We start from the raw sequence: 26,521 nt of genomic DNA, 5'->3' as shown, positions 1-26,521 counted from the left end.
GGATTCTTTAACATATAAAAGGATACTTTATCTCGTTATAACCCACCCACGCTTTAAAAGTCACACGTTGTGTATTGTAACTTTGTATTTGTAAGTGCAAGCACATCAGTAAATGACCTTTCAGAAAACTCTCAACTTTTGTCTCTTCTCTTTCTTATTCTGCCTACGACATTATTTTATTTTATTTTTCTCTCTTCATTCTCTCATATATAAAACTAGTTTACATACATCTTGTGTCCAAGTAATTTCTCTTATTCACTACAACCGAGCTTACTCTTCTCTATAATTCAAAACCACTCAAAACTTTATCAAATCCGGCATGAATTTATTTTTCTGTCAAAACAAATGCTGTCATAAGACAACAACTGATTCAAATTATCTCCATTTTTTATCCGCCATTTTTTTCAACCTTTTTCCGGTCCCTCAGGAACAGTGAAAACTTCAAGCATCTATTTATATATTTACATATTTAAAATATAAATTCACTTGAGTTTTTTTTTTTTAAAACTTTTTTTTTATCACAAATTTTCGAAAAAATTTTGTGAGGTGATTTTTCTGTTTATTTTTTTTATACTTTGTCTCAATGAAAATTACGGCAGGGATCACGAAATGGATGTATGTTTATATATTTACATATTTTTTATAAAGCAAATCCTCGTATTTAGACATGACACGGTAATAAAATAAGCATTAAAGAGGTTAATAAATATAAAAATGTTTAAAAATAAATATATATTCTTTTGTACGGTTAATTTGGTCTCTGTTTTCGGGCACTTCGATAACATCGTTACGTAGACATTTTATTTTTGATTACTACCAAGGACGTGTGAATTTAAAGTTCCATATTAAACAGCGAGTAGGTCAGGGATTTTAAATAATTGATGGCTAAAAATCCTTAATAATGATCGATGACGATATTTGTTGACTGGAATTGTCATGGAATTCATTATTTTATTATATATTGTATTATATTATATAACTCAACTTTCCGACAGTCACAGACTCATAAATCATGCCTCGAATACATCAGAGCAAAAAACAGATAAAATAAAATTTAAAAGCCTCAACAAAATAATTCATGTATAAAAAATGTTGAACCTTTTTTTCGCTGTTGGGTTTATGTTGGCCTATGAAAAACTTCAAAATCGATGTTTTTCATTTTTTTTTTCTCTTGAAATTGTTTCCCGGGATGGCAGATTTATGAAAAAATATGCTGCGAAGACATAACATACATTTTTCATATATTTCAGAGAGATATACTATTATACATACTTGAAAAATTCAATTTTTGTATTCTTTTAACTATAATTTGCTTGAAAATAAATATATTTTGATATTTTTTTTTTTCAAATTCTTCTTCTGACCCCTGGATTTATGAAAAAAATTATTGTAATACCAACAAACTCATATTTTATATTTTTCATGCAGGTAAACGGTTGACTATATTGGAAAATTTCAATTTTTCTCCTAATTTTGGCTGTTACTCGACTTGAAATTAATATATTTCGATATATTTTTTCAGAATCATTCTCCCCAGTGTCTTATCTATGAAAAAGAGTATGACACGATCAAAAAACTTATATTTCATACAGTAATATAGATATGACTGAAAAAAAAACTCCAAATTCCGTTGGAATTTTTGAGGAATTGATAAATTTTGTTTTAATTTTCGGATTGCTGACAAGTAAAAAAATAAGGACGACGTAAAAGGAAAAAAAAATTGATTGAAGGTTGAATAAATCGATTTGGAGTTCCTCGAACCCAATACCAATGTTTTTTATCAGTGACGTAGATTTAAATCTTGGGTTCTTGTGTCACAGAAGTATCTCAAGTCTCAACGAGAGTCGTCCAGTCGTCGAATGTAAGTGAAGCTCGAAGCTCGTAGCCCTTAGCCCGTATATTTCAGTCTGTTTAACGACAAAAGAATATAGCGTGACACTGGTTTATGTCGTATGATAAAAAACAAAAGTTTGTTTTAGTTTTTTTAGTTGTCCCTTGGGTTTTTATTTTTTTTTTTTGTTTTTTTTTTCTCTTTGTATTATATCGCTGGACTCGTATGGTAGTAGGCACAGTCTTGTATGTCCAGATATCTTGGCCGCTGGTACACATGCAGTAGATGTCACATAACTGCGACGAGTTACAACTCAAGTGCTAGCTCTTGGGCGATACCGGTACCGAGTGAATGAGTGAATGGGCTGGAGACAAAGAAAAAATAAATAATAAAATGTAGACGGGGTTGGGAGATAAAAGAATGTCGAGGACCGGTTACGTGTAATGTCGACGGTATCGTCCGCGTCTTTGTCGTACTCACCAGCGGTATCATCGGTCCAGCTCCAGTTTTATTTATTCCTTATTCTTTGTCGAGCTGAGTAGACCCAGCGCACCGAGTTCTCGGCAGGTTACAAAGAACATGATACACTTTTTGTCTCTCATATGTGGTAAACCCTCATCATATATGTACATATATATATTCCAACATCAAACAAGATTTATTTTTATTTTTAAGTCGCTTTTCTTTCGCTTCCGTTTTCGTCACCATAAATATATTTCATTTACTATCCGAGTCTGCCATTGATTTATTTACTCAAAATTTATGAAATTTTTTTCCAGGCTAAAATATTTCGAGCCATAAAAATAATAAAATGTTTTTTCGGTCAACAACTGGTCGACAAAAGGCCCCGGTAGTGAACTCAAAGCCGAAATTTGGCCTAAAAATCACCGAAAACTTGAAATTTTTTTGTTCTATTATTTTATTTAAAAAAAAAGAATCCTAGAGTCACCCGAGAGATCATTTTGAAAAATTTTTGGCCTTTCAAAACTAAACGACTTTGGTGTGATTTCCGCTAAATTTGGACCTTTTTGAAAGAAATTGTATGATTTCAATGTCTTATATATTATTTAAATTTTCCGCCTTAAAAATTCGATTTTTTGAACTCAAGTTTCAGGAAAATCTTACTATTTAAAGAAAACCGATCTGATTAATTTCCAAGTCAAGGAAATAAAATTAAAAACAAATTTTCTACAGTAATTTTAAAGCAATAAATCATTTAAGCATTGCGAGGTAATTTAATAAAAAATAAATAAATAACTTATAAATTGAATTTTTATATAATTGAAAGATATAAAACTTAAAGTTAACGATGTTACCTCGTCGCCGGTCACTTGAGTACTGAAGTTCGTAACCTCTTTATACCCCTGGCTTAATAGTCTTACGTGATTGGTTTATTGTTCGCCGATAGTTTTACAAGAAATAATTGAATATATAATGAAATATTAATAAGGGTCACGAACCCTCAGTACTTTAGTCTCGAAATAGATTCATAATTTAAACCTCATCCTTAAATAACAAAAATATCATTTTTATAAACTACCGATTTTATTTTAAACTACAAAGAAACCAAATTTCGATTTTCAGCCTTGTAAATTTATGGCAATATATTTTTAGTTATTGTCATGTTTAAAAAAAAATAAAATAATTGATCGTTAAACGAATTTGTTTATTGACATTAGCAACTAGTGTTTAACTAAAGAAATCTTGTAATGAAAGTCTTGAGTTGTACGAGGTCTAAAAATGTCAAGGCCGTTTATTTCCAACAGATAATCAATAAAACACCTGATGCATAAAACTACACGATTTAAAGATTAATTAATTAATATAACTAATAGTAAATAGAAAAGTAATAAAAATATCAGCAATAAAAATCTGTTTTTCATTTAGTTGTTTTTTTAACAAATAAAATTTTTATTATTCCAGAAATCGAAGCCCAGGAAGCGTGCAAATGGTTACGAGCCGCCGGTTTTCCGCAATATGCACAGATGTATGAAGGTCAGTTATCTTTATTACCTTTATTAATTCACATTTATCATTTTCTAGCTCCGTTTTAATAACAAATCATTTTATTCTTCCAACAAAGTGTCTGTAAATATTTTTTTTGTTTTATTAATTAGATTATACAATCGAGATGTTTATTAAATTATGTAATCTTGAGTAATATATGGTAATTAGATGTAACAATAATCACTTTCACTATTTATTACCAATTGGTAATTACAATAATTCATACTGCGTGATTTATTTAAATGATTATTATTTTTTCTACTAAACATATTTATTATTTTGAAATAGTGAAAGAAGTATTTGATATTTATTTAGAATTATTAAAATTCAGTAGCTTCAAAAGTATTAAATTACCTTATCAAGCTGTGTGATTAATGTCAATAGTATATATTATTTTATTTGATCTAAAATTATATATATTTTGAAATAGAAAAATTTAATATTAATATTCAAGTAAAGTTTCAAAAAATTTTTAGGCAGAAAAAAAAAACATTTAAAATTACTCGATCAATAATCTGATTATTTTTTACTCTCGGGTAAAAATATTTGGTCGAAAAAACTAGATCTGGCAGAAATCACGCCGAAATCATAAAATTTTATTTAAAAAAACCGAAATTTGACTGAAATTACGTCAAAAATGAAGAACTTTATTGAAAAAGGGCAAAAATACTCTGAAATTTAATTATTGTCAATAAACAGACCGAAAATTGGCTGATAATGACTCGGCCTAATTTCGGCGATTGTTTTCTTTTCAAAGTATACAACTTGGAAAAATTTCAAGCAACATAAAACAAAACAGAAAATTTCCGGCCATTTTCAAGCCTAGGTATGGCCCGAATTTCAGCCTTAGATAGTTTTCAGCCTTGTGTTAACTACCTGGGCTTTCGCCAGTCACTTTTTGGTGGAGAAAAAAAATGATTATTATTTTTGACTTGAAATTTTTTAAGCCTGGGTGTAATTATTCAGTTTATTTAAAAAATGTGTCTTCAAATAGTAAAGAATAATTTTATTATCCAGGTAAAAAAAGATCCGGTTCTAAAAAGCCTAAAATAAAAAAATGTCACGCACGTGTACGTGAAAGAGATTTTCCAGGAACGAGATAATTCCTAGAGCAAACTCGTACAAAGATACCTTGAGTAACTTTTCAGTCCTGTCTATTTCTCGATATTGTGTGTGTATCTAAACTCTCTATACCAGTCTAGTTTTCCTGTTACTCGCAAAATCCATCTTGCCTCTTGCGCTCCACTATATTTGTATTTCCTACTGTCCATTAAATACAGACTTTAAAATAATGTCATATGTCTACTGACTCTGCTCAGTTGATCTCTTAACTAGAAATGTTTTTCGCAGCTGTTGATATTTTTAATTTTCTAGACATCACTTTGCACACTTTTCCCTATAGCCTTTGCCTCCGATTTTACTCCTGCTTCTTCTTCTTTCACTTCCACTTCTTGAGCTTCTCTAGTCTGATGTAACAGATGTATTTTAATTAGTTATTCCAAGTAATTCATATATGATGGATCGTTAGATTAAAACTACTACACCAGACTATAAATATATTTACATATATATATATATATATATACATATGAGGATTGCTTTCGTAGAAAGAGCTTTAATACAATAACAGCTCGGTACTTATGACATTGAGACAAATCGACAATTAGATAAACGATTTAATCCAGTCTGATGCCAATTAAAATTGACATGTGAAACAATCTGATTTAAATCAATTCGAAGGCTATCATTTATTATATTTATACCTTACATTCAATTACTCCTTCATTGTAATTAATATTTCCACATAAAAATTTATTTAATTTAAAAAGTAAAACTTTTTACTCCGTTCGAACTTTTTTAATTGAGCGAATCATGAAAAAGTTTTAATTAATTGTTTTAATTACATAAAGCTCCAAGATAAATAATAAACATTTCCGTTTTTAAATAATTAATGTTGTTTTTGTTATCGCAATCTGACGGGTTATTTTGTCCAAGAAATATATACAATAAAACTAGGTGAAGGTTTCTAGATCTGTGATATTTCTACAAAACAGAATTATATATAAGCGTTACTTTATTTTCTCATCTCATCCCAGCTCATCCTATCCCGTCTCTTCTTTTCTCTATTTCCGCTAACAAATATCATTTATGTTTTTTCATACGCCGCATATTTTTAAAAACAACAGACTATTATTGCTCGTAAAAGTCTAACGACACGCGAATTCGTACGAAACATAAAAGTTTTAATTTTCCGATACTGGAACTGCGATTTTGTCGATATAAATAATAAGTATAAAAATCGGGGCCACGAAAAGAGATCTGGTGATTCGTCGAATCGAGTGTATTTGTAGGAAGAGATATAAAACGAAAGATCAGATGCAGAACAAGAATAAGAAGCAGCAGACGTTCGTCCGACAATAAATCTTGGTCTTTGAGTGGAGACCAACTGTCTACAGTTTTTGTTTCTATTCTCGTATGTGCGTTTTATATATGCATTTATAACATCTATTGAGCGCCCAACTAGATCATTCTCGAGTAGAGTTTAAATCTGATAGTTGGCGCTGTTTATTTAAATTTATAAAAATCAATATACATATATATATACAGAAAAAAATAATTTCTTACTCCAGGAAAATTTTTGCTTTCAATAAATAATACAAAAAATTTTCCTGGGGTATTTGAAAATTTTTCGCGCCAAGAAATCATTTTTTTTTGTATATGTTAATTTTATTCGCGACAGGTAGTTTTGAAAATACCCGACCTCGTAGCAAGTTTCGCGTGATCTTCCCTGGTACCCTGGCTTCGTTAAATACGTCACACGTATGATGAACCGCTGACGCAAAAGCTCTACTCAGATCTCGCGAGTAAGATGAAGAGCGGCATTGAAAAAGTTTCGATAACGGGCTTAAAAAGCCACTGACATAGGTAATCAGGTCAATGACGATACAATTCTCGCATTGTCGCTATTTTTATTCTAAGCTCACTTACCTTGTTACAATTTTAACTACCTTTTACTTCCAATCACGTCAACAATATTTTTTTTTTTCACTTTTTATTGCTATTATTACTTTACTTTATTTTATTAATATAAATACTTACACCTACGGTCAATATTGCGGCTTAAAATTAAGCCCCAGCACTTTTTCCACCGGTTGGCTTTCAAAGTGCCACCGAATTATTACGAAAATAATTTAATGGCTTTGAAATAAAAGTACTAGAATTAATATAAATAACCCAAGATCTCGTTAAATGTCAACAGAGTTACACTTTTCAGGATTCAAATTATTTTTTTTAATAAAACGAGGAAAATAAAAAAATTACCATGGAGTAAAATGAGAATAAGCATGATCATGTCAAAACTTATATTAAACCTAGAAGCGTCTATGAATAAAAAGTATCTCTGTAAGTATGAAAATCAGCAAAGAAGGTTAATATAATTCTGGAAAGTAGTTTTCAGTATTCAGTGCTTATTTTAAAAGAGAAAATAACCCGAGTCTAGAGTAGTCTTGTTCTTGTAGATTTAATTCGAAAAAATCATGATATAAGAACAATATTCACGGAAGTTATATTTATGTATATAACGAAGGTTTTTTTTTATTACTGAAATTACATTTGAGTAGAGTTGGGTTGAGTGAAAAAATATATAAGAATATAAATATAGATGGACATAAGTTGTCGGGTGGGTTTTTTAAGCTACGCGTTGGTCTCTCGGGCTCTACGTCTTCAACAGATAAAACGAAAACAACGTAATAATAACTGGTAGGCTATTCTTATCTAATATACTCTAATAATAGATACAGTTTCTTCAAATAACGCCAGTAAATTATTACAACTGGGCAACTTACCAAATTGTCAATGACCATCACTTTCTAATCACACTAGATTACATGAGTATTATTTTAAAATTCTATAGTAGTGGTGGTAGTGGCGGTGGGGGAATGATTTGGTGATAAGAGAAAAAGAGGTTTCAAAAATAATGATGGACAGTTTAAATAATAATTTGTAAATTTAAATATAGAGTAACGAAGTAGCACACGAGTGTTGTTCGCGTATGATTATTTATAAAATAACCGAAAAAAGATATTGTTTAGTGGATGTGATGTTGATGGAGAGCCAAGAAAGAGGGAGAAGAACAATCAGCATCATCATTTCGTAATACAAAACACTCCTATAGTTGAACTCAATTCGACTGCACTCCTTTTTTACAACTTTTTTTAAACTACTCTCTTTATTACACAACCGAGAGCTTTATTCCATGAAATGTTGCATTTAAATTTCGAGATGTCAAATAAAAGAGCTGTGAAAAATTTATAATTTAACGAGAGGGATTTATATTGAAAAAAAATATACTCTTATAAATAAATTGGCTTTAAAAATATAAGAGTGCCTACGTGACTTGATAATGATAATAAATTCGAAAATAAAATACCCGGGTCTTGAGTGGGGAAAATTAAAAGAGTTGAATTAAATTTTAAAATAAAAAAAAATATAAAAAACTAAAATGATTGTTCCTGGTTGGATTCTCTGGGTCCTTAGGGCATTTCGCAGTGCAAGTAAAGTAAAGACGTAGAAGAATGAGGAGTAGAAGCCAAAGCTAAAGACCAAGAAGGAGGTGGAGGAAGAGGAGGAGGAAGAGGTAATACAGAAAACGCAGGGCATGCACCCATTAGCTGTCTCACTCTTTCACTTACGTACTTAACATAAGTACACATGTGTTATCTCTTACTCACAACTACAACTTCTCGACTATTGCCTCCCTCCAGTTTTATTTAACCGCGACAACTTCCCCACTTACTCCAACCGAATCCCCACTTTTTAGCCTCACGTTCTCTTGTATATGGGCGCTCACGCTTCAAGACCGCTAGTTTAACGTCGACCCACGCCGACCACTACTTATTACAACTTAAAACACGCGATAATTAACTCATTTTTATTATTAAATCGACGTTTTGTTTAACTCGCGTCAATTAACGCCGCTGCGTTCTCTTAAAAACAAATCATCCAACCCATCAAACTCTTATAGCAACTTTGTTAATTTGGCTGTTTGTTTATTTGTTTGTTGATAATTAAATCGCTAGCTCAGACAGTTCAAGTAAATTAAAAAACAATGTGCCCAGTGTTTGAATAAATTAAACGTGTCGTCATCAGCACACGCAGTAATTTGTGGGTGAAAAAATAAGCAAAGTAAATGAATGTGAAGATTGCTGTGTCAAGGACCTCGCGTTACCGTACATAGGTGTGACAAGTCAACATACCATCTTCGCATCACATCTCGTCCAACGGAAAGTAGTCACATCCACATGCGCACATACATGTAAATAAATATATGAATGCATGGATGTATGGGTGCACTTATACTGGATGCTTCGAAGATAATTGAGAGAGCGTTTCCGTTGGTAAACTTCCGGACTCGACGGTGCATAACACAATAATAATAAATAATATTCTATCCAGCCATCAGTCCAACGATCTGTTCACACATACTGGGCCCAGACATGTGTTGCACCTGGAATCGACAGAAGCTTTTAAATGTCCATTGATACCAGGGTATTTTAAACCGATTCAATATGAGAGGCTAGTATTTGTTGTTGTTTATTTTCGCTTACATAATTTTGACGATCGGTAGGCGACGAAATATTGTTATTATACCTATATATATGCCTGAATAATATGTTGTAATAAGTATAAATAGACGTGTTAGGATCTACAAATGTATATTAAATATATAGATGTACAAGATAGACGAGCGCGATTTTTAGCGAGAGACCACTGATTTAATCCGACAATCATAACTCGATGTTGTTTTATAGCGATCACAAGAGCTTGCCATTTTAGTCCACCGATCTGTGTGTATCACATCCTGGATCGAGAGAACTCGTTAAGTCACTGCAGACATACAGGCTTGACATATGCATATATGTGTGTGCATGTGTGGAGAGTGTGTGTGAGCAATGTACAAAGAAACGGTTAAACTATGACTTAAGAATGTATGTAACTATGTGAGTATAAATTTATAACTTGCCCCTCAGCTGGGTACGATTCGGCCACACACATATTCACATAAATACTAAATATTTATATGTTTGTAAATAAACAAATCAAGCCAATTAGATTGAACGGTATATAACGAGCCCAGTAATATCGGGAATGAAGTCATCTGGTTGTCAAACGATACCAATGCATACCTTATATACAACCAACCGACCAACCGACGTAGGTGTAATTACATTCGAAGAAAGTCACGATCGCATTTTGTGTGCGTGACCAATTTGTCCACTTTGCTGTTCATCTACCAGCAATTTACACATGCACACATGCACACATGCATATCTGCACACATACTTGCGGTGCGTGTATTTAAAACTGAATAACACATGTGTGTGTGTGCGTGTGTGTTCTTTGGGCGATGATGGCTGCGCGTAACAGTTTGTTACGTGCTAGTTATGTCATCATTTTTTTTTGTTACTAAATTTATTTAAATAAAATAAATAATCTCACGGTCTCAGGCCATTTAATTGACATTAAAAAATTTATTTATGTCTGTAGAATAATCGCCGTTGCATTTATTTTTTTTTTTTTTTACTGAATAAAAGACGTGACTTATTAGTGTGCCCATAATGGACACACAAGACAGTGTCCGGCTCTCATTGTCAGTAAAAGTTACGTTTTTTAAAATACCCGCCGATTATGAAAGACTTGGAATACAATGAATTTTTTCAAAACCATCGATTCAAATTATGAAATTTTTTTTTTATTTTAAAATTTGCTATTATTAATTAAAAAATTAAACTTTCAATGAATACATCAATTGATCAAAAACAAAAATTTGTCACTAAAATTGGACAGTAAAATATTTTCAGATACTGATAACACATGATTTTTGACAATAGATTAAATGAAATTTATTGATGAGTAGTTTACAAAGGAATGAAACTGACAATTAATTGTAACTCGGAGTCTCATGTGATTGTTTTTAAATTTAAAATCGTAAGTTAAATTATTGTTTTAAATTAAATGGTGTATAGATATGCCCAGGGAATTAAACAAACTGTACTATGAATAGCAACTAATTGACCTAGTTGAACTTGACGGAGGTGCGGATTGCTATCACAGTCAACATATATGAAAGACAATTGTGATAAAGCTCGAGTGGGAAAATACAAGTTTGTGTGCAAGTGTTTAAGCCACTGGGCTGTATCTTGTATCTGATTAACGCGAGGAGAGACAGTTTGGCGTCTTTCTCACTCAGCGACAGGATTTATGGATTAGTGGCTACTGGCAAGGACCGTTATTGATCCAAATCGAGCCCATATACATACAAATAAATGTACATATGAACAAAACGCATCGACCGCACTACATACTATCCTGGCATCGATCAAAACATTTCTACGACACATTTAAAAATAAACTAAAAAAAAAAAAAAAACAAATAAAAAATGAGCTGCTGATGTGACCTTCAGATTTGTCCCGTCCAGTCTGAGTCACTTTAAATGGAGTAGACATCGGACCTGGGATATATGTATACATATTATCTTTCGAAAACATCTTTAGAATAGAAATTTTATTCCTGGTAGTCGACTGCATATCGTTAATTGATTAGTCATGCTTTATCATTGTTTAGATATCACTTTATTGATAGTAACTCAATTCTAGCTCTAATGCATTCATTACTATTCATTTATTTCATTATCTTAATTTAATTTATCTAAATTATCGAATTAACTCCGTTGTAAAAGAAGGCTCCGGAAAAATGGAGCCGCTTTGAAAAAAATAATCAAGTCAGATTTTTGAAAACGGTTATAAATAATTGAACATCTAATAGATGTCAATTTATGAAGATTTTAAATGTAAAAATTTGGAGTATCTTTTCCCGGCCCTTCCCTAATTTGAATATACAAAACAAAATAAAATAATATTTATTTGGTAGGATGATTTATATATTAATGTTATTGTTTATGATGGATATGTAAATGATGTGTTTATTTGCATTACAGATTACCAATTTCCAATAGACGTGTCTGGTGTGGCAAAGGATCATCCGTTTCTCGAAGCAGACTCACTGCAGAGTTTGTATCGGAGGCTTGACGCTCTCAACCGATGTGCAAACATGAAGCTTGATACCCATCACACCCACCATCATCATCATCATCATACCAACCATCATCATAATACCAGCCACAGCAAAACCGTAAGTGTCTACGCCCAGTATCTACACCCGATGCATTAATAAAAACATATATGTTGTATTATATCTCAATGGCAATAATAACTTTAAATCCGGGCCAGCTCTTGCGTTAGTGCTTCTAAAATAAAACCAGCCCAGCTTTTTATTTACTTTTTAATTCTGCTCCAATACTTTTTATTTATCAAAATTTCATTTGCGAAACGTCGGACTCATTTCTCTCATATTTAATTGACATTTAATTACCCAACAGTAAACAAAATGTTGACAAAAAAAAATGCGTATTGTACAATAGACCAGTTTGCGTTTAATTGTGAAAAAAAAAAAAAAAAAAAGTTATTGTTATAAAAATAAATAAATAATGCAAGCTTGCATTTAGCATGCAGCGAATTATTTTTTTCGCTCATTCGAATGCGAGTGAGAGGACAAATGTCGTCAGCATATGCACGTGCTCGTAGTATAATTTATAATTTACATTCTCTTCCACGAATTCTGTCTTCAGTCTTCTGATGAACGTTAACTAAAATTGATTGTTTTTACCATCGCGCGGATAGTTTGTTGGTCCCTATCTCGGAAAAAATGTATACTATAAGTATCTAAATAAATAAATGAATAGTAAAATATTTTTTAGTGAGAGATCATCAATCAGAGTTAATAACGTCTTTTAATTTATCAATTCGCCGAGCGCGAATGCAAACTTTTGGCCAGCTTTCTCACCTTTTATAAGAAATAAAAAAAAAATAGCGCGATAAATCATTCGATAGATCCTTTGATAGATCATCTCGTATCAGAGTAAACTTTCATCTCTATAAAAGGTATTCAGCCGTCTATATACTCATATATAAACACACGTGTCTCTTTTAAAACCACTACTGTATATTCTCATTCTCTAGTACTCAGCAGTTCAACACACGTCCAATGACGCATACGATTTAATACTTTTACTCGACAAATACATCGGACTGTTATGTTGATACAGTTCACCAACAGTTCCGGCTCTCATCTCATCCCATCTAATCTCAATACCTTTTTACTCCCATCTTATACTTCTCTATAAATATTTTATTTTCACACCTCAATTCTTCCTCAGTTTACCTTTTAAATTTCCATTTTATTTTCTCTTAATCAAACACTATTTTTATTTTATTATCAAATATTTTGAGACCCACCAAAAAATGGGCTTCAAAAATTTTTTATTTTATAATTTCGTAACATATATATTTTACTAATAAAAATATATGAAATTTAATGGATTAAATTATTGGATCAAAAGCACTTTCGATCTTGAGATGGTTAAACACAAGAACCGTGACCATACGATGACCCTCGAGCATCTGCCTTTCACTCTTGGAAAATTTTGTCCAACACTTTCTTTCCTCATTACCTTGTATTTGCCCAAAAAAGATTAATGTATCAGCGAGCTTATAACTTATAATCATACATACCTACAATTTTTTTTTATTACCCTCATTACTGATATTATTATTATTATTATTATTATTATTATTATTATTATTATTATTATTTATATAAACTTTATCATCAACACTTGGATTATTTAAAATTTCACAACTCGGCGGTTTTTCATTGTCTACATAAAATATATAAGTACATTGATATACATATGTCGAACACATATGTGGATTACAATACCGTAGGCTGTAATTACTTAGTCGTTGGCCTGCCAGGAGTAGTTATGCGTTTAAAAGTAGGAAACTGGTCTCCAGTATGTCTACCAGTGAGTCTACCCAACTTGTACACATATCATAACCAAAGCTTTTACTTTACTTATATATACATTACACATTACTTACAAGTACGACAGACTGCGCGGTACGATTTCAAGCACCTGCGTTATATACTTACATACTTTTATTTCATATTATATATATATATATATATGTATCTTATATCTTGTATCTATATATCTATATAATACCGATTGCGATTGGGATCATTTATTGGCTGGTACGAGTTTCAAACCCGGTATCAATGAGGACGACCATATAAAAAATTTTAAATGTATTATATTGTATATTATATCGTCAATTTGATATTTCAGATCATTAAAAATCGGCAAAAAAGTAACAGACGATTAAATTTATATTTTACTTTAATAAACTTTATTTTATTTTATGGAGATTTTAAACGCGAACAAAATATCAACCATGATTATGTATAAGTATATATATTTTTAATGGGTATAATAAATATGTTTGATTAATCGTGGAGGCTAAATAGCAAAAAGATGAGGTGGTAGCAATGATTAGCCGTTACAACGAGTTTTCAACTGGTTGATTATTTTTTTAATTTTATAGATGTTATTATTATTATTATTATTTTTATTTCGTTCTGTGTTTCTTCGACGCGGTTTGTATGTCACACCGTTATAATGATCGTACCCTTGGCAGATTGCATCTAGTTTTCGAGGACGATTGATAGTCATGAATTCACCTTGACGTTAAATTCGTGATCTTTGATAACTTTTTTTTTTTTACTTTGGGCTCCGAACAAAAAATTTTTTTTTCGCTATTTAAATTTCTGCAAATTTTTTTTTTGTTTTAAAAAAAAAATCTGGGCAAAATGGGCCGTCGAAAAAAATTTAGCATTAAAATAAAAAATTCTAGATAATAAAATTTTTTTGTGGCCTATTTTACCCCAGGTAAAATCCATTAATAATAATACCTGTTATTTACAAGTATCTAAATATGAATAAAAAAATAATAAAGTGTAAAAAGTATATATTTAATTTCACAATCTTTAATAAGAGATCTCTTAATCGTACGTTGCTACCAGTTTTCTCGATGGCTATGATAATCTCACGCAATTATATATGATATATAAATTGAGTTGGGTTTATAAAGATGGACATACAAACGCTTTCCACGCGTCTACGTTGATCTATCGTATCATACATATAGTTAATGGACATTAAATAAAATCTACGATGATTTCTCCTCATATCAGCTCACGTTATTAGCAAAAACAAAATTTCTCCATTACACCTCAGCCATCACCAGCCAGTCCAGACTGCATGGCATCTGTCTACATCTTTTTTTTCCTTACCCACAATATTTAATAACTCTTTTCATTACTTTCCTTTAATAACTCCGAACAATTACAAGCAATTTGCAATTTCGTTTTTAAACCGCTTTTTAATTTCGTAAAAAAAAAAAACCCGGTAATTAATCTTGCGTAACTCGTATATTTTTATTAAATCACCCGGTGATATTAATATATATCAAGTTTTTTTTTACAATAACGAAATACTTTTCCTGTAAGCCGGATGATTAACTGGCAGTATGTAAAAGTGATTGGGATTTATGAGGAGTAAATGGGTGTGCTATTAGAGCCTGGGTAACTAAATGCCGTTTAAAGAAAATGTGTACTTGCAGTACATGTCTGCTAGTGAGTTAAATAACAAAATAATTCATTCAAAGTATAAGTATCATAATCATAAGTATAAAACGGGAATTGGAACCGTTGGTACATTCAGCCAATTAATGGACGTTGATAGAATGCTTTTTAAATCCTGAGCAATGACAAGAGTTTTTAATTATACAAATAAACAACAAGTGTTTATTATACCCTATACTTCTTGCTAGAAATATATATATGCACATATATAGATATTTATATGTAGATGTAAATTATGTACGCGTTAAAACAGGACAACTATGAGAAGTCTATATGATGAAGGAGGTCTTACAAAGTTATTATACATATATATAGATATATGTATGTATGTATATATGAAGGCGGATGCGATCGTACAGCAGTAGATCCAACGATATGAGAAAATCCACTTTGCTTCTCGGTGGGCCCTGTGCAGTGTATGCACATTGCGTGGATTTTTTATTTTTTTTTGGTCTTATCATCCACGCAATAACCGGTCGTTGGTTTAATACGAACCGGGTGCATGCCGGATGCATTCCGTTCATGGACTCATTGCTCAGAGGGCGGTGCTTTTAAGCTAGACTTTCCGGCACTAAACTTTATACTGCTGCTACTATTCCAATACTGATATTATAGTGGAGCTCGGTTAACTAAACAGAACAACTCATTATTAATTATGGGCTGCTATCTAGTTATGTTAGTTTTCCTCGGTCGTAAAGTTGCGTTTCGACGCTCGATAACAGAAAAGTATTTATTTAAAAAAAAAAAAAAAAAAAAATCTGAAAAACGGATGATCCTGTAGGCCAATCTTAAGACTTCTCTTAATTAATCGACCGGTCCGGCTTAAATTTAGACCTCATTTAATTTTGAGACAACTCGATACTTTGAAAAAAACTTGATTTTTTTGAAAATTTTCACGGCGGGAAATTTAAAAAAAAATAAATAAATTAATTATGAATTTAAATTTTTAAAAAATTGGCGCGAATACGGTTGAGGTAAAAAATGTTACGCGTAATTATTACGAGTAATAAAATAAACATGAGTAAATTGTTGTGGGTAATAATAAAACATAAGAGAATGTAGAGCAATAATAAGACAAGTCGTGATTTTTGTTAGAGGCGAATCAAGGGCAAATGAAGAAATCGAGGCGTTTGTATAATGCGACTTTAAACTCGGATAAGATCTGTTGCATTGCTCTAAAGTACTGTGTGTACGTGTGTAAGACAAGTAAGTCGATTTCTCGAACTCGTTTGATCGATCTTCTTGGAAAGTACCCGTCTACCCCAAAAAATAATTTACAATTAAATAAAAGTGCCGATAAAAAAAAAATTAAAAAAAAAAAGGCTTTATCAAAAATTATCGCGTTCGATGGAAGAATTACGAGTTGATGTACCGTATAGAAAGTATGTAATGTTAAATGGGATAAAAAATATAATAACGATTTAATAATAAAAATAAAAAGGGAGATAAAGATGAAAATAAAAATATAAGTTGAGTTAAAAAATAAAAAAAAAAAAAAAAAAAAAAAACATGATATGTTTCTTGAGAGATTCCCTTTATAAAATGTTTTGCCGAAAATACCCGACGTAAGAGCGCAGGCTGCAGTTAAGTATCGCGCTTACGGATGAATCAAAAGCATCAAAGAGAGCCGTTAAAGTCTTACGCGGCAATTACAGAGCATCCTTGTCGATCTCAATGACACGTAGATTCTCTTGGTGGCTAACAGCTAACAGTTACGAGCAACTCCGGGACCAAGTGAAACGTTAATTAAATAAATTAAAACGTCGTGGTGTAGTCAAGCACGTAATTGACGATCTCATATCGCAAATATATACGGCACATATATGTATATATTTATATAGAGATCTCTTTTACACAGAATGTAACAGCGTCTTTGATACTCAATGAAAATGTCGCCGTTGTCATATTTCCCTGGGACAATTTAATACACACCCGTCAATTCATCTAAACTTTCATTTTAAATGTTAACAACTTAATTGATCATTAGATAAACATGTAGATGTATTTTCTCTGCAAAGCGGTTGTGACATTGTAGCTAAGGTAGTTATTATAAATTAATTAAAAAAAAAAAAGAAAAAAAGAAAATAACTGACAAAAAGAGCCGGTGTCTTTTAGCAAAATGGCAGAAAAATAAAAGGAAAATGAGGATAGTAGGGCTGAGGGTGACGAGTTTGCAGTGGCGTCGGTTTTCTATGCCAGTTCTCGGTACACTACAACTTTTTGCAAATAAAAAAGATTGCAATGCGGCTAACAAAGCTGGATGTCTTTGAAAGACGTCACGAGTCATAGTCTGGTGTGTGGATGAAAAAAGGCAATAATCGGTGTAGTATTATTATTAAAGTAGACTTTCCGTGTTGAGAAACGATTGGCAGGAAAGTAGGAGAAGAGAGAGAGAGAGAGAAAGAGATAATAAGTGCGCGCGATCCACACATAGGAACGGTGCACATGTACACCGAGAAACTAGGTCCATTGTCACACGAGGTCAGGTCACACAGCCCCATACATTAGCTTCTCTCGTGACAAAGGCGTCAAGTTTCGTAACGAAACTTGTGCGGGTTTTCGAAAGCCGCCCACCCACAAACAAATCAGCTCTTAGGACTCGGTATCACCATCAGCTCTTGTTATTTCCTATCCGTACTCACATCATACTTGTCTGGTATTTTATTTGTACTAGTGTTGCTACAGCAATAACGCGGCTCGTTTAAGTTATATTCGGCTTGTTAATAATTTGTGAATTGTGTCGATTTCTTTGTTAGCTCTTATCCGTCATCTTTACTTTTATTTTTTTTATCTTTATCTCGATCTCGATCTTAAAAATTTATTTTTATTGACGCCATTACAATAATGTTATAAATGTCATGGTGAATATAAATAAAAATTTATTACAATATTTATTTATCTGTGTGTGGGAACTTATTTATGTTTATGTTTATATTTATCTTTTTTTATTTTATTTGTTTGCTTCAGGGAGGCGGAGGAGGTGGGGGAGGAGGAGGAGATGACTCAGATGAGGATACACAGTGCGCATTGAGTGAGAACTGGACGTTTGAAAAGAAAACGAGAAGATGGTCACGAATATGCGATATAAGTCAAGCAAATGTCGAGAGATTGCAAGCAATAGCCGCGGGACAGCTTCCTTGTCCCGATGACTCGTTGGAAGATCGCTTGGAAACCGACGAACCTGAAGAAACGATGATAGTACACGGCAGTGTCAGGTTTGAGAACATCACGAGCAATCCAAACTCGGATGACATGAGTCCCAAGTTTCGTCGCACCGGTTCCGAGCGGCTAAGAGACGGCGCTAAGGCATTTTTACGACGGGTTGAGTCGCTTAAATCACGCCGTCGAAAGCGTCAGAATCGCGAGGGCGTTGTTATCAGCGGACCTCAAGTGCTAGATGTGATATCGATGCAGCAGAAAATGAAAGATCTCAACTGCGTTGACGTGTCACCTACTGGACTTGCTCCGATGTCATTTGGCGACGCATTTTTGCTTCCGTCGCCCAACCCACCGTCATCACCGGTTACTTTACCCAACTCGCCCTACCACTTGCCATCAGTCAATTTGATGACCACAACAAGCAGTCCATTTGGCGACGACTCATCGAGTTACTGCTCGGACGGTTCTCAGAGCGGCGGACCCACAAATACGCCGACTATCACCACGAGCTCATCAACAACCGGATCAACAAGGACTAAATTAAATAAAGCCAAGAGATTTCTTTATCGCGGTGGCGGTATGCGGGAAGATCAAGGCGCCTTGAGCGACTCTGAGTGCCAGCCGTCAAACTGGCGACACAAGTACCTGAAGGATGCCAACAGCAATCACACTAAAGTGCTCGAGTACCTAACGAGTCACTCAACAACTCCCGGTGGAGAAGCTACTCATCCGTCGTCGATAGGCACCAGGGGTGGGAGCCTTAATCTTGGCAAAGACTCACAGCGTTATCGCGACAAGCTGTCTGGTCAGTCAAAGCTACTTGACAAGGAGCTAAAAGTTGTTGCTCTAAAACGCGAAGACAAGCTCCACAAGAGCTTCCGTCATGCGCGCGATGATCTGGTGATTGATCGCAAGCAACAGCAGTTATTGATCAAACACCATCAGCAGCAGCAGCAGCAACAAGTTACTGTTTATCGGGAGAAATCGCGATCGCGTAGCTCGGAATTAGTCGCTAGTCAGGAGAGCAGCTCCACAATGGCGAGTCGTGATTCAGATCCTGAGGATGAGTCACCAAGACACAAGGGAACTGTTGTTAGGTGGCACAGTTTTCAACGCGGCTCTTTGTATCCTGAGCCACTGGATCCTCTCTGCCCACGAGCAATGGCCTCTATGTCTTGCGGACAACTGCTTGTTCTGCGAAAACTTGCTCTGCTGAAATTGACCGCCTGCATGGAACGTTACTGTCCAACTCATCGCACCGGTTGGAATTGGGAGCTGCCTAAATTTATCCGTAAAATAAAAACCCCTGACTACAAAGATAAAACAGTATTTGGTGTTCCACTTCTACTGTCATTGCAACGCACTGGACAGGCTCTGCCTAAATGCATTCAGATAGCGCTGAGATGGCTCCGTGCCAACGCACTCGATCAGGTTGGAATATTTCGAAAGAGCGGAGTGCGTTCCCGCATACAAAAGCTCAAAGCGATGACTGAAATTCAAGGTGACAATATTAATTTCGATGGCCAACAAGCATTTGACGTCGCGGATCTAGTTAAACAGTACTTCCGCGAGCTACCTGAGGCATTGCTTACCAACAAGTTGTCCGAAACATTCATCGCGATATTCCAACACGTACCAGTCGAATTGCGGCCCGACGCAGTTCAATGTGTCCTCCTACTGCTACCGGACGAACATCGCGAAGCGTTGGAAACTCTTCTCGACTTTTTGAATCACGTCGCCAGCAACTCGCCGTACAATCAAATGACCGCGTCAAATTTGTCAGTATGTCTTGCTCCCAGCTTGTTTCACCTGAATCACAACAACTCGAACACTAACAATCGATCATCTAGTGTTTCACCTCGACGCAGGAAGACCGTTGGTATTCCAGACCAACGTGAGCTCTCCGAAAACAAAGCGGCACATGATTGTCTTCTGTATTTGGTTAAAATGCATCGTGAATTGTTCATGGTAAATTTTATTCACAGTTACTTCTGATGATTATTAACTCTTATGATTAAAACCAATAAATTAATTGATTAATTTGTTTTGTGTTTTAAGGTTTCATCAGATATGTTGACGCAGTGCCACTTTAATTACATGGAGGAAAGTGTTCCCGTTGGTTTAGAAGAACTGGGATCAGAAATGAAACAAGACTGGCGTGGTTATATGTATGCTTGTACAAGTGCTCTATTAAAGGAAGCACGTGAAAAGTAAGTGCCTAAATCTTAATTACTAAGCAATGAATTCATTGATTATCAAGTAATTTTATTAATTGATTAATTAATTAATTAATTATAGGAGCCGCGGTTGGGTGACAGTGAGCAATCCAGCAGACAGCAGCGTGGAAATGGCATATAAAAAAGTTGGAGACGGACATCCTTTGCGTCTGTGGCGAGTATCGACGGAAGTGGAAGCGCCACCACATGAACTGCTGCAACGGGTGTTGCGCGAACGGCACATATGGGACCCGCAGCTATTGAAGTATCGCATGGTTAAAAAATTGGACGCGAACGCGGAGATATTCCAGTACGCGGCGGGCAACATGAGTCCATTACCGGCACGTGATTACTGCGTCCTGAGAACCTGGCGGACAGACTTGCCGAAAGACGCTTGCGTTATTGTTGAGACATCAGTTCAGCATCCAGACGCGCCGGTGATGCTGGGAGGGACTCGTGGGATCGTCTTGGCTTCGCGTTATCTAATCGAGAAGTGCGGAAGTGGAAAATCACGTATCATGCATTTGTCACGTGTCGACACTAAAGGAAGAACGCCTGAGTGGTATAATAAAAGCTACGGTCACATCGCCGCTCTTTATTTAAGTAAAATACGTAATTCATTCAAGCACACGTCTGATGGCCCGGAAAGTAAGGTCTGAGATTGGGCCTCCGTACAATGCTCGTCATTGTACGGATTCCAAGAGTCAAGCATCTCTGACCACTCTTCATCATCCAGAGATGACATGGATTATTTAACAGTACCTCTGGCTATTGACGAGGAGTAAATTATTTTAATTAAATAAATACATAAATAACCAACAGAGTATATTATATCTAATAATATATATATATATATATACATATATATATATATATATATATATCATGTGAATCTCAATGTCAATGTCTCCATGTCAACTTTAATCCGCTTTATAAAGACAAAACAAATTTTTTTTTAAATTACACGGATTAAATTATGAGTAATTAATATCAAAATGTTATGTAATTTATCCTCAGCACTTTTTTTGATTAAAATTCTCCATCTTTATGGGATAGTACAGAAAAATTACGGAGATAAACGAAAAGAGCCGAATGTAACCAATTATAACTTTGATTCAAAAATTTCGGGGCCAGTTTTTCAAAATTTACATTTCTGGGGTCAACAAAAATATTGAAGTTATATTTATGAAAAATATGATATTTTATGAAGATTTTAAAAAAATGTGTAATTATATTCCATTAAAAATATGAAAATTTGATAAAATTTGAGTGCTGATAAATTTGAGATAAAAGAAAGTAAGATCTGAATGTTATTAAGTTAAAATATTTATAATTATTAATTAAGAGTTTATGATTAATATCAACTGAAAAGTATATTTTTAATTAACATAAGAATTTTTTATATTATTTTCTTGGACCAAATACACCCTTTTTTTATATTTAACAAATAAATAAACAATTAAGATATTGTTAAAAAATTGATAATATTTTTTTTTGTAGAGCGTTAAAAAATGTGAATATGTGTATAATAATAATATATAAAAAATATATATATTTTTGTGTGGACGAACGTGTGCGGTCAGTTGGGTAAAATGGGATTGATAGAGTGATTGACGGAGTTTATTTGTCTGCCTCTATTGGTAGAGCCAATAGCTTTACCAAATGTCAAAGAAAGTATTGAAACTACATTGAGAAATGTTTTTAAACTCAACTAAAAAAACTTTAAATTAACTATAATAAAATTATTGATTTTATTTAGAGCCATTAGTAGATTATAAGATGCACTGCATTAATTTATCGGTACCTGGGAAGTTAAACATTGAAATTATTCATCACAAAGCCTCTAATGAATATTAATGCCTCGCGCATCCTCAAAAAAAAATATAAAACAAATAACATATACATATGTGAACAAAATGAATTAGAGATATATTTATCAATGTATTTAAAGTTAATACTAGTCATGAAATAATTATTAAAGTGAATTATTGAAAACGCCTATGAGTGTATGAAATAATAACATGTAAAGTGTTCCAATATGTTGTATTTAAAATATAAAAGTATCTGTATGTAACACATTATTAAAAAAAATAATAATAATAATAATAACAAAATATATTGTATTTTTGTGATGACAGTGCGTCAGTGGCATTAAAGACATGATAAAAAGAATAATGATAACAATAAATGAAATCTATGTATGATATTTGTCATGTCAAAAATATTACATCTATATTCTTGTAATCAATATCTTATCGACTGTAAATATGTATCATATTAAAATGACGAATATATATAAATATATATTATATTGATTAAAAAATAATCACTTGGTTGTGTTATTTCTTATTTTATGCATTTGAAAAATCTAACAGTAGCATTTTTTATTTTCTCTATGGAAATTTTTATGAAAATTTTCTGTGGTTCGTCTGGGGTTTTAAAAATACCAGTACAAAAGTTTATACTTTGGTTTCCACCCAATTCAAAAAGAAATATAAAAAATTTGATTGCAAAGCTATGGCGACAAGCAGTCTGCAGAAGTCTACACACTACATATATATAGTATATATATATAGTACAGTGTAATCGTGTAGTGATACGAACACGTACATTTATAAAATCATTGATAATAAAATAATTAATATATTAATTATTATTATTTGCGCGGTAAATTTAAATATTTGAAAAATATATTAAAAACTGGAGAAAAATTAAAAATTGTCTGTCAAAATAAAATGGCGGCATATGATAGAAAAATATTAAAAAGAAAAAAACACTTGAGTGTTTGAACAAACCTTGGTGGAGAAATAATATGCAAAAGGGTGTCCTAATACACTTGGAGATTTGAATTAAATTGCTCCAAGTGTATTGCAGCTAAACAAACGTCACTTGACTGCTATTTCTCACCAGACGATGCCAGATGATTTTGATCAGGAACTAGGAAGTTATCAGCATCAGCCATCAGTAACACTTTACATTACCACTGAACACTCAACACTTAACGACACCACAGACACTTTGCACAATTTAAATTTTACAAACACTGCACAATTTAATTAAACAATAACTATGAGCTACAAATTCAATGGATAATTACACGACGCCATTGCAATACTGTGTTTCAATTCAAACGTAAAGAAGGATCTGGACTACTGCTGCCATTTTCGATGATACTGTCTGCCGCTATCGAACCGTCAGTTGATACAAAGCTATCGATTTTGCGATTCATCGACCGCCCCCACTCTAGCAAAAATTTGAACGCCGAATACAGTGACGCGCAGTAGCGGCAACTTGGCGCGAAATTTTATTAAAAATTATTTGCGTATAATTATATTAATTAAAGTTTATTTATTTTTTTTAATTTCTAATTTAAAAAAAATAATTATTCTAATCACCCTAAATTCACTATTTATTTACGACGCCATAAAAAATAAAACACGAAATCACTAAATCGAATAAACAAACCGTGACTTTATACTGATAAACTCACTAGCACTTTTTAAAATTTTTTAACTTTTCAAATTCACTTACTTCACTACTATCACACACACATTTTTTACTGAGCAATTAAATTAAATATCTTATTTATTACAATGACACTGAATTTAAATAAATTGACAATGACGAGCTCACAATGCTTACGCTAAACTGTGAAGTGTGGAACTAACTTCTCCCTTGATTTTAAATTACCCACAAGACACTGAAGTCCGTTCAAATTTAAATAAATTTTATTGGCTTACAGAACATCAGCCAAATAAATTATTCGATTTGTTAATTTTGAAAAATTTAAACCAATGAGAGGCCATGAAAATAATAAAGCTCCAGCCAACTTCATATTGATGCTCATCAGTACTCCATCATTGCCATTGTTCACATCTCCGGTTGTTTTTCTTGATTCAATATTAAAAAAATAATTAATTAAATAAATTCATTAATTAATATTTTGACAGTGATTTAAAAATAAAGTCAGATTTAATTTATTATTTAATTATAATGAAGTTGTAGTGTTTGAATAAAAGTGCGGGCAACGACAATGGATCGGTCATTGTAAAAAATAAAAAAAAAAAAAAACCAAACACAAAGAAGTAGACGTGATTAAATAAATGTGTAAGTAAGATTTAGTCAGTATTTAGTGAAGTGAATAAAAGTAAGAGATTTCATTTTATTTTTAATGACTAAATCAAGTCAAGAGACGATCGATAATTTCGTGGAAAAATGCCGGGCTAGAGGTCTTCAAATTTCTTTGTCTACAGGTTTGTGTTGCATTTCTATTTACTCTCATTCTATTTTTAAATGTTTGAATGTGAATGTAGCAGACATCAGACAAATTCAAACAATTTATAAATAGAGTAAATAATTAATAAAATAAAATTTAAAAATTAATGTTAGAATTTTAAATTTGTCTGATGTCTGCTACACACTCATTCAAATGTTTCAGCCTCAGCTTTATTTATTTTTTGTTATTCTAAAAGTCTAATTAATTGATTTTTTTTTTTTAATTGAAAATTATATTTTTTATTTTTCCAGAAGACGTCTCCGAGGCCTTCAAACATCCACTGGACGCCTTGATGTTGCTCAGGATCGCCGACTAAGATTTTCTATAGAAAATCAATAGAAAATCTAGACTAGAAAAAAATCTAGTGTTGAAAATTTCGAAGCTATTGGTTTTATTTGATTTGAATATGACTCTTTTCAATCTATACTATAGTATTATTAGATCAATTTACAGTCGTCAAGGAAACTGTTTAACTTAGTTACTACCTTTCAAACAATCCTAACCCCAGACTAGTAGATCAAATTTTCCGAGCGCTTTATTATTCAATCAGCGTTAAATTTGAATTTACCTTAATTAGAGACAAGAAAAAATGGTCCGGCTACACGTAAAAAAAGGTGACGAAAGTCAATTTCTCTATGATACCACCGTTGATACACCCGTCGACGACGTCATTCAGGAAATAACTGTTATTTACAACGGTCGGCTAAAGATAAATCGCATTGCTTATGGTACGTATTTACTTTTTTTTAAATTAACTAATTAACCAAATCATTTTAAACTAATAATTACTGATAATTAATAAAAATAAATGATTAAAATTTAAATAGAAATAGAAGAACTGGCAAAACATGGTATAATGTTGCCGTCCAACATGATGGGATTAACGGATGAACAAGTCGTCGAGTTAAAATTAAAAGACGAGTGGGCTGACAAGTGTTCACCTATGGGTGGATGGACGTTCAATAAAGATGTTATAGGTATTAAATATTTTAGTAATAATAAAATAAGATGATTAATTATAGAAAATAATAAATAATTTAATAGGGCGTCGGAATGGCCGTCAGCCGAATGAAAGAATGCAAGAAATTTTGAGGAAAGCTGTCAAGGATTCGCAAGCTATGATAACTAAGGTAAAATTTTGCTGTGAAATATTGATAGGAGGAATGATCAATAATAAAAAAAGTAATCATGGTAATTTATATGACAGAAACTTGTTGCTGATGATAAGCTGATGACTTTAAAAATAGTTAATGAAGCGTTGGACGAACTAAGAGGTGCAGTGATGATAGTCTATCCGATGGGATTACCACCTCACGATGTTATCCGCAAGGAATTTGAAAATGCTGAAGACTTAACGGGAACCCAGGCGTCACTTGAGGTAATCCGGGTACCCGCGATTCCGGCAATCTTATCTGGATAAGCCGGGATAA

At 32.9% G+C, this 26,521-nt stretch overlaps 2 protein-coding genes across 3 annotated transcripts in view; both read left to right on the top strand.

Moving 5' to 3' along the window:
- LOC103569473 (rho GTPase-activating protein 7) overlaps nucleotides 1-23,141 on the top strand; it is a 62,330-nt gene extending 39,189 nt beyond the window's left edge. For both annotated transcript variants that reach the window (XM_008546788.3, XM_008546787.3), the window contains 5 exons: nucleotides 3,755-3,826; nucleotides 11,836-12,029; nucleotides 18,408-20,567; nucleotides 20,658-20,809; nucleotides 20,898-23,141. In XM_008546788.3, the coding sequence (XP_008545010.1) occupies nucleotides 3,755-3,826; nucleotides 11,836-12,029; nucleotides 18,408-20,567; nucleotides 20,658-20,809; nucleotides 20,898-21,474 (3,155 nt within the window). In that variant the 3' untranslated portion in view covers nucleotides 21,475-23,141. The remainder of the gene's footprint in view (nucleotides 1-3,754; nucleotides 3,827-11,835; nucleotides 12,030-18,407; nucleotides 20,568-20,657; nucleotides 20,810-20,897) is intronic.
- Nucleotides 23,142-24,911: 1,770 nt separating this feature from the next.
- LOC103569474 (cilia- and flagella-associated protein 298) overlaps nucleotides 24,912-26,521 on the top strand; it is a 35,923-nt gene continuing 34,313 nt past the window's right edge. Inside the window, exons 1-5 of the mRNA XM_008546790.2 lie at nucleotides 24,912-25,068; nucleotides 25,343-25,819; nucleotides 25,919-26,068; nucleotides 26,136-26,221; nucleotides 26,299-26,469. Coding sequence (XP_008545012.1) covers nucleotides 25,681-25,819; nucleotides 25,919-26,068; nucleotides 26,136-26,221; nucleotides 26,299-26,469 — 546 coding nt within the window. The 5' untranslated portion in view covers nucleotides 24,912-25,068; nucleotides 25,343-25,680. The remainder of the gene's footprint in view (nucleotides 25,069-25,342; nucleotides 25,820-25,918; nucleotides 26,069-26,135; nucleotides 26,222-26,298; nucleotides 26,470-26,521) is intronic.

Source organism: Microplitis demolitor, chromosome 7 (assembly GCF_026212275.2).
Source record: "Microplitis demolitor isolate Queensland-Clemson2020A chromosome 7, iyMicDemo2.1a, whole genome shotgun sequence".
In the NCBI taxonomy this organism is placed as follows: Eukaryota; Metazoa; Arthropoda; class Insecta; order Hymenoptera; family Braconidae; genus Microplitis; species Microplitis demolitor.
The sequence above is the reverse complement of the archived record's forward strand: the minus strand, read 5'-3'. Positions and strand labels throughout refer to the sequence as shown.